Source organism: Nesoenas mayeri, assembly GCF_963082525.1.
Source record: "Nesoenas mayeri genome assembly, chromosome: 28".
Lineage (NCBI taxonomy): Eukaryota > Metazoa > Chordata > Aves > Columbiformes > Columbidae > Nesoenas > Nesoenas mayeri.
Genome location: NC_137558.1, coordinates 1581300 through 1598370, shown reverse-complemented (window position 1 = coordinate 1598370; position 17071 = coordinate 1581300). Strand labels below are relative to the sequence as shown.

The 17071-nt window shown below is 67.8% G+C and overlaps 2 protein-coding genes across 2 annotated transcripts; both read left to right on the top strand.

Moving 5' to 3' along the window:
• Positions 1–1099: 1099 nt before the first annotated feature.
• Positions 1100–4834, top strand: NEMP1 (nuclear envelope integral membrane protein 1). The gene is made up of 9 exons (XM_080360484.1): positions 1100–1216; positions 1795–1916; positions 2008–2218; positions 2389–2461; positions 2576–2669; positions 2834–2948; positions 3064–3289; positions 3519–3692; positions 3897–4834. Exons 1-9 carry the CDS (start codon positions 1126–1128, stop codon positions 4102–4104), a joined length of 1314 nt encoding a protein of 437 aa, XP_080216610.1. The 5' UTR covers positions 1100–1125; the 3' UTR covers positions 4105–4834.
• A 1483-nt stretch (positions 4835–6317) lies between these two features.
• MYO1A (myosin IA) lies at positions 6318–14272 on the top strand (the record flags this gene model as incomplete). The annotated part of the gene is made up of 28 exons (XM_080360714.1): positions 6318–6440; positions 6512–6627; positions 6747–6841; positions 6933–7037; positions 7126–7172; positions 7315–7378; positions 7460–7558; positions 7634–7737; positions 7830–7977; positions 8057–8175; positions 8259–8345; positions 8444–8509; positions 8589–8693; positions 8940–9002; positions 9117–9317; positions 9433–9659; positions 9734–9934; positions 10015–10108; positions 10245–10394; positions 10472–10540; positions 10698–10784; positions 11009–11083; positions 11176–11310; positions 11407–11513; positions 12778–12910; positions 12978–13130; positions 13211–13338; positions 14149–14272. 28 exons carry the CDS (start codon positions 6318–6320, stop codon positions 14270–14272), a joined length of 3225 nt encoding a protein of 1074 aa, XP_080216840.1.
• Between the last annotated feature and the right edge of the window lie 2799 nt (positions 14273–17071).

Here is a 17071-nt window from a genome sequence, read left to right as displayed (position 1 = left end):
TCCAGCCGCCCCCACGCTCCTACCCGGAGGGGCCGTGGCGGGTCCCGTCCCCGGGGCTGGCTGGGGGGGGGGCGGGCAGCCGGAGCTCCCCCGCGGGCACAATCCCCGCCGCGGGGATCCTTCCTGCCCCGGGTCCCCGCCGTTCTCCCGCCCGCCGTTCTCCTGCCGGCTGCCCCCCCACCCACGCCCCCCCGCGACCAGGCGTCCAGCGCGGCGGGGCCGTTCCCAGGCCCGGCGCTGCCCCCGGCTGACGCACATCCTCCGCCCACGGCCCCGCCGCTTCCCGGCTCCACCGCCCACGGCCCGGGGGGTGCGGGGGGGGGCCCGAGCCCGCTCCCCGCCCACGGGCGGCCGGTGGACCCTGCGCCCTGGCGCCCACCCGAGGGGCTGGGGAGCCCCGCACGGCCTCGCTGCCCCGTGGAAGCAGCGCAGCCTGCAGCGGGGAGAACCGGGACAGCGGGTGCTGAGCCCCGAGCCGCCGCTACGCCCGTGGAGTGCGGGATCCCCCCGCTGCCTTGGGGCGCCCCGGCCCCACGGGACTCCCCGGGGAACGGGGGCAGGCGGGGCTCTGCGGCCTGGCCGGGGAAAGGCGCCTTGTCCCGGGGCAGCGGGTCCCGTTAGCCTCTGAGCTCCAGTCCCGGAGCGGACGGAGGGGGCGGGACCCGAACCCCCCCAAAGTGACCGCCCATTAAAAGAAAAAAGCAGGACTGCTTTCTGATAGGAGGAAGAGCTTGTCAATCAGTCCAAATTGGCGATGGGGGCGGGAGCGCGTGATGGGCGGGGCGTGTGCTGTGATAGGTCGAGGGGTGTGCCTGTCAGCGCCGTTACTAAGGCGGGGCTCGCGGTTGCTAAGGGCGGGTGCGCCCCTTGTCAGTCACCGTGGTAACCGAGGGCGGGGCCGCGGTTGGTTCTGCCTGAGCTGCGCTGATAAGCTGTAGAACCTGTCAGCCAGCCGGTAGGCGGGGCTGGATGGCGAGCGGCGTTCCGGTAGGTCGGTTCAGCTGTCACTCCTCGCTGGCGTCACGCGAGCGCCGCGCTCTCATTGGCTGCCGCGCGCCCTCGGCGGCCGTTGCCAGGCGGGCGGCGACGGAAGCGGAAATCGGCGGCGCGGCCGCGGCGGGAGGAATGAAACCGGCTCCGGGGCGGCGGCGGCGGCTGCTGGGGGCGCTGGTGCTGCTGGTGCTGCTGCTCCTCCCGCCGCCGCTGGGGGGCGCAGGTGCGGGGGGCGGCGACGGCGCCGGGCGGGGCGCGGGGCGAGACGGTGGCCCCGGGGAGCCGGCGGCGGCGTCGCGCGTCCGGCGGGGCCGGGACCGGCTCGGCGGGCGCGGAGCGGAGCGGGACCGCGGCCGCAGCGGCGGCGCTGACCCGTCCGGGCGGTGCCTGGAGGGGCCGGGCCCCGCGGCCGCTTCCCTCCGTCCCTCTCGGCCCCGTCGGTCCCCCCGAAGGTGCGGGAGCGCCCGGTGCGGCCGGGCCCTGTGCGACCGGGGGTCTCCCGCAGCCCGGGGGCTCCCGGATGAGCTTGTGCTCGGGTTTGGTTTCCCAGGGATGGGTGTGGGGAGCGGGGTACGAGCTTGTGTTGTCTGTGGCAGCCCCAGGAACGGGATTATCCCAGGAAACCGGGTGGCACATCCCGAGGGCAACGAACTAAGAGCTTTTATCTTTGCTCGCCCAGAGCGCCCGTAACGGGGGCAGCTCCGGTAAGGGCGGGCGGGTGCCGTGTTTCGGTGGGGGTGGCAGGCGCGGAGCCCTCGCACTGGTCTGCGTGGCCGAATCCCCCCGCTCTGTGTCGCGCAGATGCCAAGGAGTCGATCGTCCCGCTCCACGAGGGCCACGCGTACCTGAACTCGGTTCCTCGCCACTTCTGCTACACCAACACCCGCGTCCCGCAATGGCACGACATTTGGACCCGGACGCAGGTGAGAGGAGGAGGAGGGAGACGCTGGGTCCGGCCAGGCTGAGCCCCCCCGGCAGCCGCGGCCATTCCATCCGCATCCCTTCCCCGCGCAGATCCGGATCAACAGCAGCCGCATGATCCGCGTCACCCAGGTGGACAGCGAGGAGGAGCTGGAGCAGTTCAGCGTGTGGAATGATGTGTTCTTCTTCCTGAAGGAGAAGCTGAACGACACCAGCATTGATGTTGATCTCTACAGCAATAAAACCTGCCTGAAGGTTGAGCTACTGGAGGCCGGCACCACGTACCGCGTCGTCCTTTTCCGACGTACGTCTGCTCCATGGTGGTGGCTCCCGAGGGGCCAGTGTGGCCATGAACGGGCCAGCTCGTGCTCTGAGGGCCAGCGGGGCTGCTCCTTTCTTGGGAAGGAAAACACCCCCGCAGAGGGAAGCGTGTTTTCGTCCGTATGTCCCAACACCGACCCTTTTTCTTTCCAGGCTTTGACCCGAAGCTGTTCCTGGTTTTCTTCCTGGGTCTGTTGCTGTTTTTCTGCGGGGACATGCTGAGCAGGTGGGTGCTGAGCCCAGTTGGTTCTGCAGCTCTCAGCTGTTGCTCCCTGTGGGTATGTTTGTGCAGCGCCCCATCCGAGCTGTAAAACACCTCACACGTGTGTGATCTCTGCAGGAGCCAACTCTTCTACTACTCGGCCGGGATCAGTTTTGGCTTGCTGGCCTCACTGCTCGTCCTCGTCTACATGATGTCCAAGGTCATGCCCAAGGTGAGTACCAGGTTTTCACCCTTTAGACCCTGGTACGGGTGTTCTGCGAGGGAGCTGGGGTGCTGGGTTGTGGGTCTGGCTGTGCAGAGCGCAGCTCAACAACCCAGGGGAGGCAGCTACAGTTGCCCACTGCCTGTCTTGAGTTTCCCCATCTCCTCTTCTAGAAAAGTCCTGTTTACTTCTTGCTGGTAGGAGGCTGGTCCTTTTCCCTGTACCTGCTCCAGTTGATCTTCAAGAACCTGCGGGAGATCTGCAAGTCCTACTGGCAGTACCTCCTAGGTAGGTGTTGGGCTTTCGGAGCCACCGGTTCACCGGTCTGCACGTTTCCTACTGGAGCTGCAGCACGCTGGGGGGAAATGCCGAGGCTTCCTGCCCGTTTCCTGCTCTCCCTCAGGTTACCTGCTGCTGGCGGGCTTGGTGAGCTTCGGCGTGTGCTACCGGTACGGTCCGCTGGAGAACAAGCGCAGCATCAACCTCCTGTCCTGGGCGCTGCAGCTCCTGGGGCTGCTGTTCATGTACTCGAGCATCCAGATCCATCCCATCGCCTTGGCCCTGGTGCTCGTTGCCATCTGCACCAAGAGCCTGGACTATCCCTTGCAGTGGGGCTTTGCTCTCTACAGGTGAGGCTGTTCACACCTCAGCTCTTGTGGAGCACGGATGGAGCCTGTGGCGCAGAACCGGGGTGTTTCCTCTGGGATTTGGGGCTGGGGGGGGTGTATGGGGGAGGTGACGTCCCTTTTTCCCTGGGCTTGGTGCGGGAGAGCGTCCCGCTCCTCCCTGGGGCTGGGAGCTCCCGCGGGAGCGAGGAGCAGGGGTGGCGGGCAGTAACCGGTGCTTTTGGGCGGGCAGGAGGGTGCAGAGCGCCAGGCTCGGGCCGAGCCCCCCGCGCCTGCTGACGGAGGAGGAGTACCGGCTGCAGGGCGAGGTGGAGACACGCAAAGCCCTCGAGGAGCTCCGCAACTACTGCAGGAGCCCGGATTTCTCTGCCTGGACCGCAATCTCCCGCATCCACTCTCCTAAGAGGTAACATCCCCTGGCAGCACTCGGTGGCGTCTCCGTGCGCTTCTGAGAGCCCGTGGTCACCGCGCTGTCACCTCTGGCTTTGGAGAGAGGGGGACGAGAGCACAGAGGGTGCGAGGACGCGGGACGCGCTGCGGGAAGCGCAGGTACCGCCCGGTCCCAGCGCTGAGACCATGCACAACGTGATTCTCCGTGGCGTCTTCTCAGGTTTGCTGAGTTTGTGGGCGGCGCGTGTCACATCACCCCCAGCGAGGTCACTGTGCACGAGTGGGAGTACGGCCTGGGCAGCAGCTTCCTCGAGGAGCAGCTCTTCGAGGAGGAGGAGGAGGAGAAGGAGGAAGATGAAGATGATGACTCCTTTGACAGGAATCACGGGAGTTACTCCCTGACCCACAACCACCTGGATGCCCATTGAGGTCGGACGCACGGAGGCGAGCGCAGAAGCACTGCCGTTTCCCCACTGCCTGTTGGTGTGGGTGCTCGTGAGCCCCCAGCACACGAATCGCAGGGACGGGGGCGTCCTTCCCGTGCCTGAGCGCCCATCAGGCTCCGGCCAGCACCCCGAGCCGCGTACCTTGACCCTCTTCTCCCTGCCACAGCCTCTGCGCCGCGGGCTCTGCTGCAGCACGGGTGGCACAAGAGGAACTTTGGACCCGTTCCGCCGGTACCTGCGTGCTCAGCATCTGCTGCAGGAGGGAGCGGGCAGCTCCTCCTCCCTTACCAAAGATGCCCAAGGGCCTGAAACCCCGTGTGGGCACCAAACCCGCAGCAGGTTCGTGTGCAGGTCGCAGAGCTCGGGAGGAGGCGGCTCCCCGGCTGCTGCGGGGTGCAGGGGCCGTGCTTGGGCTCCCCCCATGCCGAGGAGGAGTGTGGATGTGCTTCCTCCTCACTGGCTGTTCGCTGCTGCTGTCCCTGTCCCGTGGAAGCCGGTGTCCTGCCTTCAAGCCGCTGTTTGTGGCACTGTCCCCACTGCCGGCCGTTCCTGGGCTGTGCTGGAGCACAGAGCTGGGGGGGACACCCCAACCTATGCAACTTTCGAAGCAATAAAGCAGCCCTGTGGCCGCTCTGCTGCTTTCGCCGTTGGTTTTTCCCCCCCTGGATTTACTCCCCGGCCCTCACTGCGCTTCCCGCTGCCCCCATTACTGTGTCGCTCTGTCCCCTCTGCTGGGTTAACAAGTGATTATATTTTTAATAAAGATGTATTTTGTAGGTAATGAGCCCCGTCTGTCTGTCCCGCGGTGACCCCAGGGCTCGGCCCGGGGGAGCTCGCTTGGCCGCGGACGCCGCGTGGTGCTTGGGGACAAACACCGGCCCTGGCGCTGGGTTCCCTGCGGCAGCCCCAGGGCAAACCGCAGAGCAGCCCAGGCGCTCGTGGCTCCACCATCCCCAGTTCTTGCGCCGTTTCCCGCAACCCTGGAGGAAGCTCCTTTGTTTGCTGGGCTGCGAGTGATTTTCCTCCGCTGGTTCCTGCTCGAGGCTGCCTGAGGCTGCTTCCCCGTGGGCTGGGGCGCTCCGTGCCTCAGTTTCCCTGTCTGTGAGCGGGCGCGGTGCCCTGAGGGAGGTCCCTCCACCCCCCGCCCCGTCGTGGGCCGGGCTGGGCCAGCACCGGGCTCTGTGCTGGGCTGCGGCCACTCCAGGAGCTGCCGCTTTGCGACCCGGAGGTGAGTTGGGACCCCCCCCTGCTCCCAGGGACCAGCCCGGGGCCACCCGCAGCCCCCACCCTGGGACAACCCTCCCCAGGGCACCCCCACCCCGTGGGTTGTGGGGAGCTCCAGAGTGGGGTGACATGCACTCAGCGTGGGGTCCCACACCCAGCATGGGGGGGTCTCTGTGGTGCTGCCGGGTGAGACTGAGGGACCTGGGGGGCTCTGCCAGCCCCTATGGGGTCTCCCCATCGCTCTGGTCACCCCATTTGCCCCATCACGCCATCCTTCCCCCACCCCACTCGTGAACTTTCCCCAGGCGTGGGGCTGGGTTTGCAGGGTTTACAGCCCCGCATTGGGCTGTAAAGTGGGGCTGAAGGTCGCCCTTCAGAACGCAGCTGCTCTGGAAAATCCAGGTGAGGGACAGGGGGAGCTCGGGGGGAAGCGGCGCGGTCTCGGGTGGGAGCCCGTGGGTGCTGCCGCTCCCCCACCCCAGCCTGTCCCCCCCGTGCTGCTTTCCCCCTGCCAGGAAGGAGGGAGGAAGCGGACGCTGAATGTGTCCTGCCCCAAGAACAGGATCCAGGTGTCTGTATTTCCTGGCTGGGCCCCCTTTTCCCCCACAGGAGCGATCCTGCCCCCCCGAGCCCCCATCCCCACCGGGTGCGCCGGGAAGGACCCAGGTTGGGTGCACGGGTGCCTTGGCCCCAGGGTGCGAGGGAGAGCTGGGCATGGCGGGTCAGGGAGCAGCCGAGGTCCTGGCCGCGTCCCCTGGCCACGGGCCACATCCTGCCCAGCCCCGGGCTCAGCCGGCGCTTCCAGCCACGCTGGGTGTCCCCGGTGGGTCCGTGTCCCCTTCCGAGCCCCTAAGGAGCAGCCAGAGCCTGGGGGCGCAAGGGCTGCTGGGGACCGGGGGGTATTTTGGGGAAGGGGCTGCGTGTCGGTGGGTTGCAGCCCCCGCTCTGCTCTGTCCAGCCCCCCCGGAGCGATGGAGACCACGACTTCGCTGCTGGACGCCGCGGCCGCCGGGGACCTGGTGCTGCTGGACCCGCTGACCGAGGAGTCGCTGCTGCGGACGCTGCAGGAGCGGTTCCACCGCGGCGACATCTACGTGAGCGCCGGGCTGGGGGGAGCGGGACGCGGGGCCGGGCGGGGTGCCAGCTCTGTCCCGCTCGCCCGCAGACGTACATCGGGAACGTGCTGATCTCGGTGAACCCGTACCGCCCGCTGCCCATCTACACCCCCGACAAGGTGCAGGAGTATCACGACTGCAACTTCTTCGCTGTCAAGCCCCACATGTGAGCAGGGGAGCCCGCGGTCCCCACCGAGGGGTTGGGGGAGCCCACTCGGGGTGGCCGCACAGCTGCGGCGGGGGCTCTGAAACCCCCAAACCCTTTCGACCCCTCCTCGTCCGCAGCTACGCCATCGCCGATGACGCCTACCGCTCGCTGCGCGACCGCGACAGGGACCAGTGCATCCTCATCACTGGCGAGAGCGGCGCCGGCAAGACAGGTAGAGCCAGGGCTACCAGGCACCGGTGGGGCTGGTGAGCGGGGGGGACGCAGCCCCGGCACCCACGGTCCCCCGCGGTCCCCCGTGGCAGAGGCCAGCAAGCTGGTGATGTCCTACGTGGCGGCCGTGAGCAGCAAAGGGGAGGAGGTGGACAAGGTGAAGGAGCAGCTGCTGCAGTCCAACCCCGTGCTGGAGGGTGAGTGGCCACATCCGCACCCCGAGCCCGTCCCGGGGTTCGGCACAACCCCCCCCGGACCCCCTGTAACCCCATTCGCCCTTCACAGCCTTTGGAAACGCCAAGACCATCCGCAACGACAACTCTTCGCGATTCGTGAGTGAGCGGGGCGGTGGAGCTGCGGGGAGCAGGGCCAGACCCCACCAGGGCCATATGGACCCGGATGGGGCTGGGGGCGCAGTGGGGACGAGGACACGGGCAGCGGGTCCCCCGCCCTGATCCCAGCCCCGTCCCTCAGGGCAAGTACATGGACGTGGAATTCGACTTCAAGGGGGAGCCCCTGGGAGGGGTCATTAGCAACTGTGAGTACGGATCACCCCCCTTGGGGGGGTCGCCGGGGGGTGTCCCCTGCACGTCACGGTGCCACTGAGCCCTGCCCGCAGACCTGCTGGAGAAATCCCGCATCGTGCGGCACGTGAAGGGCGAGAGGAACTTCCACATCTTCTACCAGCTCCTGGCCGGGGGTTCGGCGCAGCTGCTCCGTAGGTGCAGGACCCCGCGCGGGAGGTCGGGGGGACCGGGGGGCAGTGGCTGAGCCCCCTCCTGTCCCCCCCCAGAGCAGCTGAAGCTGCGCCAGGACTGCCAGCACTACGGCTACCTGAACCGCGAGAGCTCTGCCCTGTCCGGCATGGACGACGCCGCCAACTTCCACGCCATGCAGGTGCAACTGGGGGGCTGCGACTCCCCCTCACGCACACCCCACAACACCCTGGGGTTGTCCCCGTGCCCCTAGCTGCCTGTGTCCGTCCCCAGGACGCTATGCGTGTCATCGGCTTCTCGCCGGCCGAGGTGACGGCGCTGCTGGAGGTGACGGCCGTGGTGCTCAAGCTGGGCAACGTGCAGCTGAGCAGCAGCTTCCAGGCCAGCGGGATGGAGTCCTGCAGCATCGCCGAGCCGCGGGGTACGGACCGGGCTGGGCATGGGGCAGCTGGGACCCCCAGAGCCCCCTGGATGCCCCCCAGCACCGCTGCCTCCCGCAGAGCTGCAGGAGATCTGCGAGCTGATCGGGCTGGACCCCGGCGTGCTGGAGCGGGCGCTGTGCTCCCGCACGGTGAAGGCGCGGGACGAGACGGTGCTCACCGCCCTCAGCGTCCCCCAGGTGAGGGGTCCGGCTCCCGGCATGAAGGGGGGATGCCCGGCAGCCCCCCGGGAGCGGCACGAGCCACTCGCCCCTCTTTCCAGGGCTACTACGGCCGGGACGCGCTGGCCAAGAACATCTACAGCCGCCTCTTCGACTGGCTGGTGAACCGCATCAACACCAGCATCCAGGTGAGCGCCGGGGGGGACTGACACCGGCCCCCCCGTCCCGGATGGGCCCGCACCCCACGTGGGGCCAGGACACAGCCCAGCGCCCGCTGCGTCCACAGGTGAAGCCGGGCAAGCAGAGGAAGGTGATGGGCGTCCTGGACATCTACGGCTTCGAGATCTTCCAGGTGGGCGCAGGGCGCGTGGGACACGGGGCAGGACAGGGGGCTCGGGCGCCAACTGCCACGCGGGCCCCTTGTCTCGCAGGACAACGGCTTCGAGCAGTTCATCATCAACTACTGCAACGAGAAGCTGCAGCAGATCTTCATCCTGCTGACGCTGAAGGAGGAGCAGGAGGAATACGTCCGAGAGGTACCCGCAGCCCCCCCGGAGCCCCCGGGACAGGGAAGCGCCGGAGACGGCTCCAGCACGTCCCTCCTCACCGCGCTCCCCACCGGGAGCACATTCAATGGCAGGAAGGCCGGGGGGGATTCGTGATCCTCATCCCCATGGCCGGATGTCCGGTTCCTGCCCCACATCAGCTGGGCGGTCCTGGGGGGCAGGGTCTGTGCCCCACGTGTCTGTGTGTCTGTTTATCCACCCCCCGTCTCCTCTCAGGGCATCCAGTGGACACCAGTGGAGTTTTTCGACAACACCATCATCTGTAACTTGATTGAGAACGTGAGTTCCCCCCGGTGGGGTCCCCGCTCCCCATATTGCACCCGGTGTGAGTTTGGGGGGAGCAGAGCCCGGAGCGGCTCCGGTTCCATGGGTGACCCATCCCTGGCGGCGCAGAGCACCGGCGGGATCCTGGCCATGCTGGACGAGGAGTGCCTGCGGCCCGGCACCGTCAACGAGGACACCTTCCTCGCCAAGCTCAACCAGCTCTTCGCCACCCACAAGCACTACGAGAGCAAGGAGACGCAGAGCGCCCGGCACATCATGGACACCAGCCTGCCGCCGCGCTGCTTCCGCATCCACCACTACGCCGGCAAGGTCGGGCACCCCCCGGCACCGACACCGGCGGCAACCGGGACCCCCGGGGCCTCCCCCCCGGGAGCTGCGGGGCTGGAGGTGCTGAGCCGTGACCCGCCGCCGGCCCCGCTCCCAGGTCACCTACAACGTGACGGGCTTCATCGAGAAGAACAACGACCTGCTGTTCCGCGACCTGTCGCAGGCCATGTGGGCCGCCCGGCACACGCTGCTGCGCTCGCTCTTCCCCGAGGGGGACCCCCAAAAAGCGTCCCTCAAGCTGCCCCCCACCGCCGGCTACCAGTTCAAAGCCTCGGTGGCCACGCTGATGAAGAACCTCTACTCCAAGAACCCAAACTACATCAGGTATCGTCTCTTGGGGAGCGCCGGCACCAACCCCGGCGCCAGCGGGACCCCCCGCCCACCGCCGCCCTCCCCAGGTGCATCAAGCCCAATGAGAGCAAAGCGGCGATGCTCTTCACGCCGGAGCTGGTGCTGGCGCAGGCGCGGTACCTGGGGCTGATGGAGAACGTGCGGGTGCGGCGGGCGGGCTACGCCTTCCGCCAGCTCTACGGCCCCTTCCTGAACCGCTACAAGATGCTCAGCGCCCAGACATGGCCCCGCTGGGCCGGCAGCGACAGGTACGGGGTTGAGACGGACACGGGGGTCCCCGCTCCGGAGGCTGCGGGTTCTGAGCCCCCTTGTCCCCCCCATGGCGTAGGGATGGGGTTGAGCGGGTGCTGGCGGAGCTGCCGATCCCCGCCGAGGAGCTGGCGTTCGGCCACACCAAGGTCTTCATCCGCTCGCCACGAACTGTGAGTCTGGGGTGCGGGGACCCTGTTGTGGGGCTGTGGGGGTTCTGAGAGCCCTGAGCCTGTCCTGGGGTCTCCTGGAGGCAGCTGCATGTCCCTGTCCCCACTCGGCACCCTGGCTGTCCCCGCTTGTCCCCAGCTCTTCGACCTGGAGCGGCGGCGGCAGGAGCGCGTGGCACAGCTTGCCACCTTTATCCAGAAGATGTTTCGGGGCTGGCGGTGCCGGACCCAGTACCAGCTGATGCGCAAGAGCCAGATCCTCATCTCCGCCTGGTTCCGGGGCCACCGGGTGAGAAGGGGGGTCCCAGCCCACCCCTCCCTCCCTAGACAGGACCCCCCAGCTCACCCCACCTCTCCCCTCCGCAGCAAAAGAACAAGTACGAGCAGATGAAGCGCTCGGCGCTGCTCATCCAGGCGTACGCGCGGGGCTGGAAGGTGAGGGCTGGACGCGGTGGGGGCTCCGGGGACGCCGCGGGTCCCGTGGTGGGACCAGACTCATCCCCTCTCCCCGTGTCCCGTCCTTCCCTCCCGCCTCTCGCGCTCCCTCTCGCTCTGTGTGTGTGTCGCTGTCTCCTCCCCGGGCTCCCACCAGTCCCGCCGGCTCCTCCGGGAGCTGAAACACCAGCGCCGCCGTCACACAGCCGCCACCACCATCGCCGCGCACTGGAGAGGGTTCCAGGTAACGGGGCCGCGCGCCCCGCCTGCTGTCTGTCCTGCTGTCTGTCTGTCTGTCCGTCTGTCCGCCTGCCTGCCCACCCTGTCGGGCTGCAGCCGCTGTCCTCTCCACTGGGGCCAACTGGGACAGGAGGGAGGGATGTGTGTGCCATGGCGGGTGGCAGCGGGAGGGTGATGAGGTCCTGTGTCCCCTCCATCCCCACCGCTGATCTCTCTCTGTCCCTGCAGGTCCGCAGGGCGTACAGGAGACATTTCCGTGCCGGGGCCAGCGCCTGCTTGGCCAACTTCATCTACCGGCGGCTGGTGAGCGGGGACAGGGGGGACACGGCACCTTCCCAGCCCTGCGGCTGCACTGAGGACCCTCCCGACCCCCCCGCCGCATTGTCACCCCCCAGGTGCAGAAGTTTCTGGTGGGGCTGGGGAGGAACCTGCCGCCGCTGGCGGTGCTGGACCGGACCTGGCCCCCCGCGCCGTACAAGTTCCTGGCCGACGCCAACCAGGAGCTGAGGAGCATCTTCTACCACTGGAAGGTGGGAGCAGGGGGGTGCTCTGGCGGGGCCCCATGTCCCTCTGTGTCCCTCCATGCTGGGGGTCCGCGGTGACACAACTCGCCCCCTCTCTTGCAGTGCAAGAAGTACCGGGAGCAGCTGCCGCCGCAGCGCCGGGCTCTGCTGCAAGCCAAGCTCTGTGCCAGCGAGCTCTTCAAGGACAAGAAGAGCCTCTACCCAAAAAGGTGCCGGGGCTGGGGGGTCACAGAGCAGTGCCGGGGCTGGGGGGGCGCACGGGGCAGTGCCAGGGCCGGGGGGCGCATGGGGCAGTGCCGGGGCTGGGGGTACACAGGGCAGTGCTGGGGCTGGGGGTACACAGGGCAGTGCCGGGGCTGGGGGGGGCACATGGGGCAGTGCTGGGGCTGGGGGTACACAGGGCAGTGCCGGGGCTGGGGGGGCGCACGGGGCAGTGCCAGGGCCGGGGGTCGCACGGGGCAGTGCTGGGGCTGGGGGCGCACGGGGCAGTGCCGGGGCTGGGGGCGCACGGGGCAGTGCTGGGGCTGGAGGGTACACAGGGCAGTGCCGGGGCTGGGGGTTACACAGGGCAGTGCTGGGGCTGGGGGCGCACGGGGCAGTGCTGGGGCTGGGGGGTACACAGGGCAGTGCCGGGGCTGCGGGCGCACGGGGCAGTGCTGGGGCTGGGGGGTACACAGGGCAGTGCTGGGGCTGGGGGCGCACGGGGCAGTGCTGGGGCTGGGGGGTACACAGGGCAGTGCTGGGGCTGGGGGGTACACAGGGCAGTGCTGGGGCTGGGGGTACACAGGGCAGTGCCGGGGCTGGGGGCGCACGGGGCAGTGCCAGGGCCGGGGGGCGCACGGGGCAGTGCTGAGGCTGGGGGGTACACAGGGCAGTGCCGGGGCTGGGGGTACACAGGGCAGTGCTGGGGCTGGGGGGTACACAGGGCAGTGCCGGGGCTGGGGGTACACAGGGCAGTGCTGGGGCTGGGGGTACACAGGGCAGTGCCGGGGCTGGGGGCGCACGGAGCAGTGCTGGGGCTGGGGGCGCACGGGGCAGTGCCGGGGCTGGGGGCGCACAGGGCAGTGCCGGGGCTGGGGGCGCACGGGGCAGTGCCGGGGCTGGGGGCGCACGGGGCAGTGCTGGGGCTGGGGGGTACACAGGGCAGTGCTGAGGCTGGGGGCGCACGGGGCAGTGCCGGGGCTGGGGGCGCACAGGGCAGTGCCGGGGCTGGGGGCGCACGGGGCAGTGCTGGGGCTGGGGGCGCACGGGGCAGTGCTGGGGCTGGGGGGTACACAGGGCAGTGCTGGGGCTGGGGGCGCACGGGGCAGTGCTGGGGCTGGGGGCGCACGGGGCAGTGCTGGGGCTGGGGGTACACAGGGCAGTGCTGGGGCTGGGGGCGCACGGGGCAGTGCCGAGGCTAGGGGGGGCGCATGGGCAGTGCTGGGGCTGGGGGCGCACAGGGTGGTCCCGGCTCACGTCCCCTGTCCTCAGCCTGCCGCAGCCCTTCCAGGGCGAGTACCTGGGGCTGACGCAGAACCCCAAGTACCAGAAGCTCAACGCGGTGGCCAAGGACAAGCTGGTGATGGCCGACACGGTGCAGAAGGTGAACAGAGCCAGCGGGAAGGTGAGTCCCCGTCCCCGCGGCAGCGAGGGGGCACGCGGGGCCGTGCTGAACCCCCCTTCACCTGCAGACGGTGCCGCGGCTGCTGCTGCTCACCAAGGAGCACCTGGTCCTGGCCGACCCCAAGGCTGCTCAGCCCAAGACCGTGCTCAGCCTGGGCGACATCCGCAGCGTCACCGTCACCCGCTTCTCCGATGGTTTCCTGGCCCTGCACCTCAAGGAGGTACCTGGGGAGGGATGGAGGGAGGGATGGGGGTCCTGGGGGGTCTGTGGTGGGGCTGACCCCCCCAACTCTCCTCGCAGACCTCCACGGGGGGGGCCAAGGGCGACTTCTTGCTGGTCAGCAGCCACCTCATTGAGCTGGTCACCCGCCTGCACCAGACGCTGATGGACACCAAAGCGCAGGCGCTGCCGTTGCACATCACCGACCAGTACGGGCGGGGCTTGCGAGGGCGGGGCTTGCGAGGGCGGGGCTTGCAAGGGCGGGGCTTATGAGGGTGGGGCTCCCAGGGTGGGGCTCCCAGGGTGGGGCTTGCGAGGGTGGGGCTTGCGAGGGTGGGGCTTGCGAGGGTGGGGCTTATGCGGGTGGGGCTTATGAGGGCGGGGCTTATGAGGGTGGGGTGTGTTTTGGAAAGCCCTGATTGGCCCCTGAGAAGTGGTCCATGGCTGCTCCCCCTCCTTCCCACACCATGGAAGAACCAGCTTGGTTCATGTACAGAAAGGAAAGAGTCGAACCCTCGTACGCTGATTTCAAGCCAACCACGTCAAACCACTTATTCTTCTTCGTTATGAGATGTTAGTAAACTCATTGCATAGCCTTGTCGGGACTAAATCACAGGTGAAAACCCTGTACTTCTCACTCACAATTTGGATTTCAAGATGCTTCATCTCCTACCATAGAACTCCTCATGGAATTCCACGGCCATGCCCTTAGCAATCTGCAGCTTAGTCCTTGACCTCCTGGCACTTATGTTAATAGAAAAACTGTCTTCAAACACCGTTGATGAACAAGAAGTTGAACTAATCTGAACAACCCCACCAGTCTTTGTCTTGCTCGCCCTCCCATTATTACAAATCCCGTACATAATAGACTAAATTGATAAGCCCCACTTAATCCTAAACGCTAACGACCATCAATGGTATTGAACCTATGAGTCCACAGAGGGGTAAAGGAGGCAGCTCAGGGGGCAGGAGGTGGGGTGGCGCCCCCTCCCCACCCTCTGCCCTGTTTCCCCCCCCAGGTTCTCCACCCGTTTCCAGAAGGGCGACGTGGCCGTCACCGTGGTGGAGTCACCCAAGGCGAGCAGCAACGGCCCCGTCTGCAAGAAGCGCGGCAGCCACAAGATGGAGGTGCTGGTGCACTGAGGGGACCCCCCCACCCCGCCGGACCCCCTCCCCATCCCGCCAGGTCCTGGCACTGCCTGGGAATTGCTGCAAACCCATTAAAATGCTCTGGTGTCGGTGCTGTCACAGGGGGCGTTACGGGGGGATGCGGAGCCGCGGTGCTGGCGCAGGGAGGGGGCAGAGCCCGGAGCCCCCCCAACCCCGACCCCCCGCCTTCCCTGCGCCTGATTGCAGCCGGCTCGGCTGGGCGGCGATTGGAAAGGCCCCAAATTGCGGCCACTTTTCCCATTAAGTGGGAACGCAGCTCGCTCTGCTGCAGAGCAATTTCCGGGCGGCTGCGGGCGGCTGGCACGTGAGGTCTCCAGCACCCACCCACCCACAGCCCCCATCCCCATCTCCCCCCGTCCATGGTCCCCATCATCCCCTGCCCTGTGCTCCCTGCTGTGCCCCCCCCATGCAGCTGTGCCCCTCCCTGGGCTGCCACCGCAGCTGCATTTGAGGACAGCAGCTGCATTTAGGGACAGCAGCTGCATTTAGGGACAGCGGTTACCCCCATAGCAGACCAGGGGAACCGAGAGGACCCACCACGTGGCCCCGGTGCCACCGTACAGCCCAGGGCCCGTGGGACCCCCGCCAGTCCCGCAGCTCCCACCGCAGCCCCCCCGCGCTGCCTTTTCTCTCCTGTGCTCATCAAGCTCTTGGAGAGCGTTGGTTTTATTTCTCTTTCTCCTGTCCCCACACATCACCCGCGTCACCTCCGGGAGCTGACAACTCCCCGTCACGCCGGCATCAGCACCAGCTCCCAGGTGGGCCCTCGAGCATCCGCACGGGGCGGGGGGGGGCACGTGTGGGCACGTGTGCCAGGGCGCTCGGGCAGCGCGTGCACGTGGGGGGGCACGTGCGTGTGTGCGTGCAGGGGGGCACTTGGTGGCATGGACGTGCCCCGGTTCTGGGGGCTCACCCGCTTGCCAATGTGGGCTGTCACATCCCGGCGCCGAGGGGCGAAAGCCGTAAACAAGCCCATGGCAGCCCCGGGGCAGCGCGGCTCTTCGCAGCTGCATTGCACTTGGCACCACACAAGTAGGTGTTATTAATTAATTAGGCCGTCTCTGGCCAGGCTCCGATTTAATTAACGTCGCCGACACTGCAGATGCTGCCCTGGGCTGCGCTGCCTCGTGAGCCGCCGCTGCCGCGTCCTTCCCGCGGGGCCGCCGCGGCCGCCTGTTGCTCAGGCTGAAGTTGGCGGTGCTCACTTGTTGGTTTGTGTGTTCCCCCTTCCCTCGCATCCCTCCAGCTCCTCATGGCTTTTCCTCCCCATCCTCCACCTCTGCGCCCCTCGGTCCCCCGGCCGGGGTGAGGGCGCCCAGGCAGCTGGGATGGGGGAATCGGGATGTAGGATGCAACCTGTGCTCCCAGGAGGCTGAGTGGGGCTGGTGCGGGTGGTGCTGGGCCTGTCTGGGTCACAGGGGTGCGCGGCCACACCTGGGAACATCCCCCATGGGCAGCACGGAACCAAGCAAGCCAGGACCCCCAGAGTGGGGCTGGGGGCGATGGGGAGCACGTGCGCTACGGTGTGCGTGTGTGTGCACACGCGTGTGCAGCTGAATTGTTATGTCTGTGTGTGGATGAATGCGTGTTTGTGTGCACATCATGTGTGTGTGGTGGGCGTCCAGCTGCTCCCCATGGCGGTGAGACCCCTCGAAGCACAACCGCAGCACAACCGCCGGCGGCAGGGACGGGACCCTCCGGCCACGCGTGTCCCCGCACGTGCCGATGGCCGCGTTGTGCTGGGCTGCGCGTGTTCCCCCGTGCCCGTGGCGTCAGGAGGGGTGGTGTGGGCACGGCGCCGTGCGCTGGCCCCCGCCCCGGCGCGGTGGGAGCTGGCGTGCCTGCGTGGGCACGCTTGTGTCATGGTGTGACTCTACGTGTGGAACGGGTGCCTGTCGGTGACACGGTGCCTGCGTGGGCGTGCAGCTGCAGGGTGGGGGTACCACCCCCCCCGGCCCCCATTGGCAGCTCTCCTCTCGCCCACCCACGCTGTGCCATGGGCAGAGCCCCTTATTTAACTCCGCACAGAAGCCGGCACCCCGGTACTTTGCCAACAGCCGAGCCCGCAGCGGTGTCACCCTGCAGCCACTGCCCGCCTCACCGCATCTCCTGCTCCACGGCCACCAGCAGTGGGGGACAACCGGGTGACATCTGAAGGCTCAGCAGGTCTGTGCCCCCACAGTGCCCGGCGCTGGGGGCTTCCCGGGGTTCCTGGGGGGCTGCTGGGCCGTGTGTCCTCACCCAGCTCGGGCTGCGAGAAGGGAGAAGTTGGTGAAGGTGCTGGAGAGGACACGAGCCGGGAGTAGAGAAGGGGTGAAGATGCTGCTTGAATTTGGGGAGGACTTGGGGGGGCTTGGAAGCAAGTCTGGGGCTGAGATCTGGCCATCAGCAAATGTGTGTGTGCCTGTGTGTGTCAGGGGACACGTATGTGTGTCAGGGGACGTGTGTGTGTGTCAGGGGACGCGTATGTGTGTCAGGGGACGTGTGTGTGTGTCAGGGGACGCGTGTGTGTGTCAGGGGACGTGTGTGTGTGTGTCAGGGGACGTGTGTGTGTGTGTCAGGGGATGCATGTATGTGTCAGGGGATGCATGTATGTGCTAATGTCTGAGCCCCCGTTTGTCACCTCTGTGCACACGGGTTCCCGCGGTGGAGGGGGGATTTGCTGCCCCCTTCCCACTCCCCGACGGCTCCGGGAAGCACCGCGGTTCCTGCAGCCGCAGCCACGGGTGGGGGTCCCGCCGGCCCGCCCGTCTCCCGTGTCGCCGCTTTCCC

Coding starts and splice junctions, on each gene's coding strand:
- NEMP1 (XM_080360484.1), top strand. CDS start 1,126: ATGAAACCGGCTCCGGGGCGGCGGCGGCGGCTGCTGGGGGCGCTGGTG. Junction 1,217..1,794: donor GCCGCCGCTGGGGGGCGCAG/GTGCGGGGGGCG, acceptor TGTGTCGCGCAG/ATGCCAAGGAGTCGATCGTC. Junction 2,949..3,063: donor CTACTGGCAGTACCTCCTAG/GTAGGTGTTGGG, acceptor GCTCTCCCTCAG/GTTACCTGCTGCTGGCGGGC.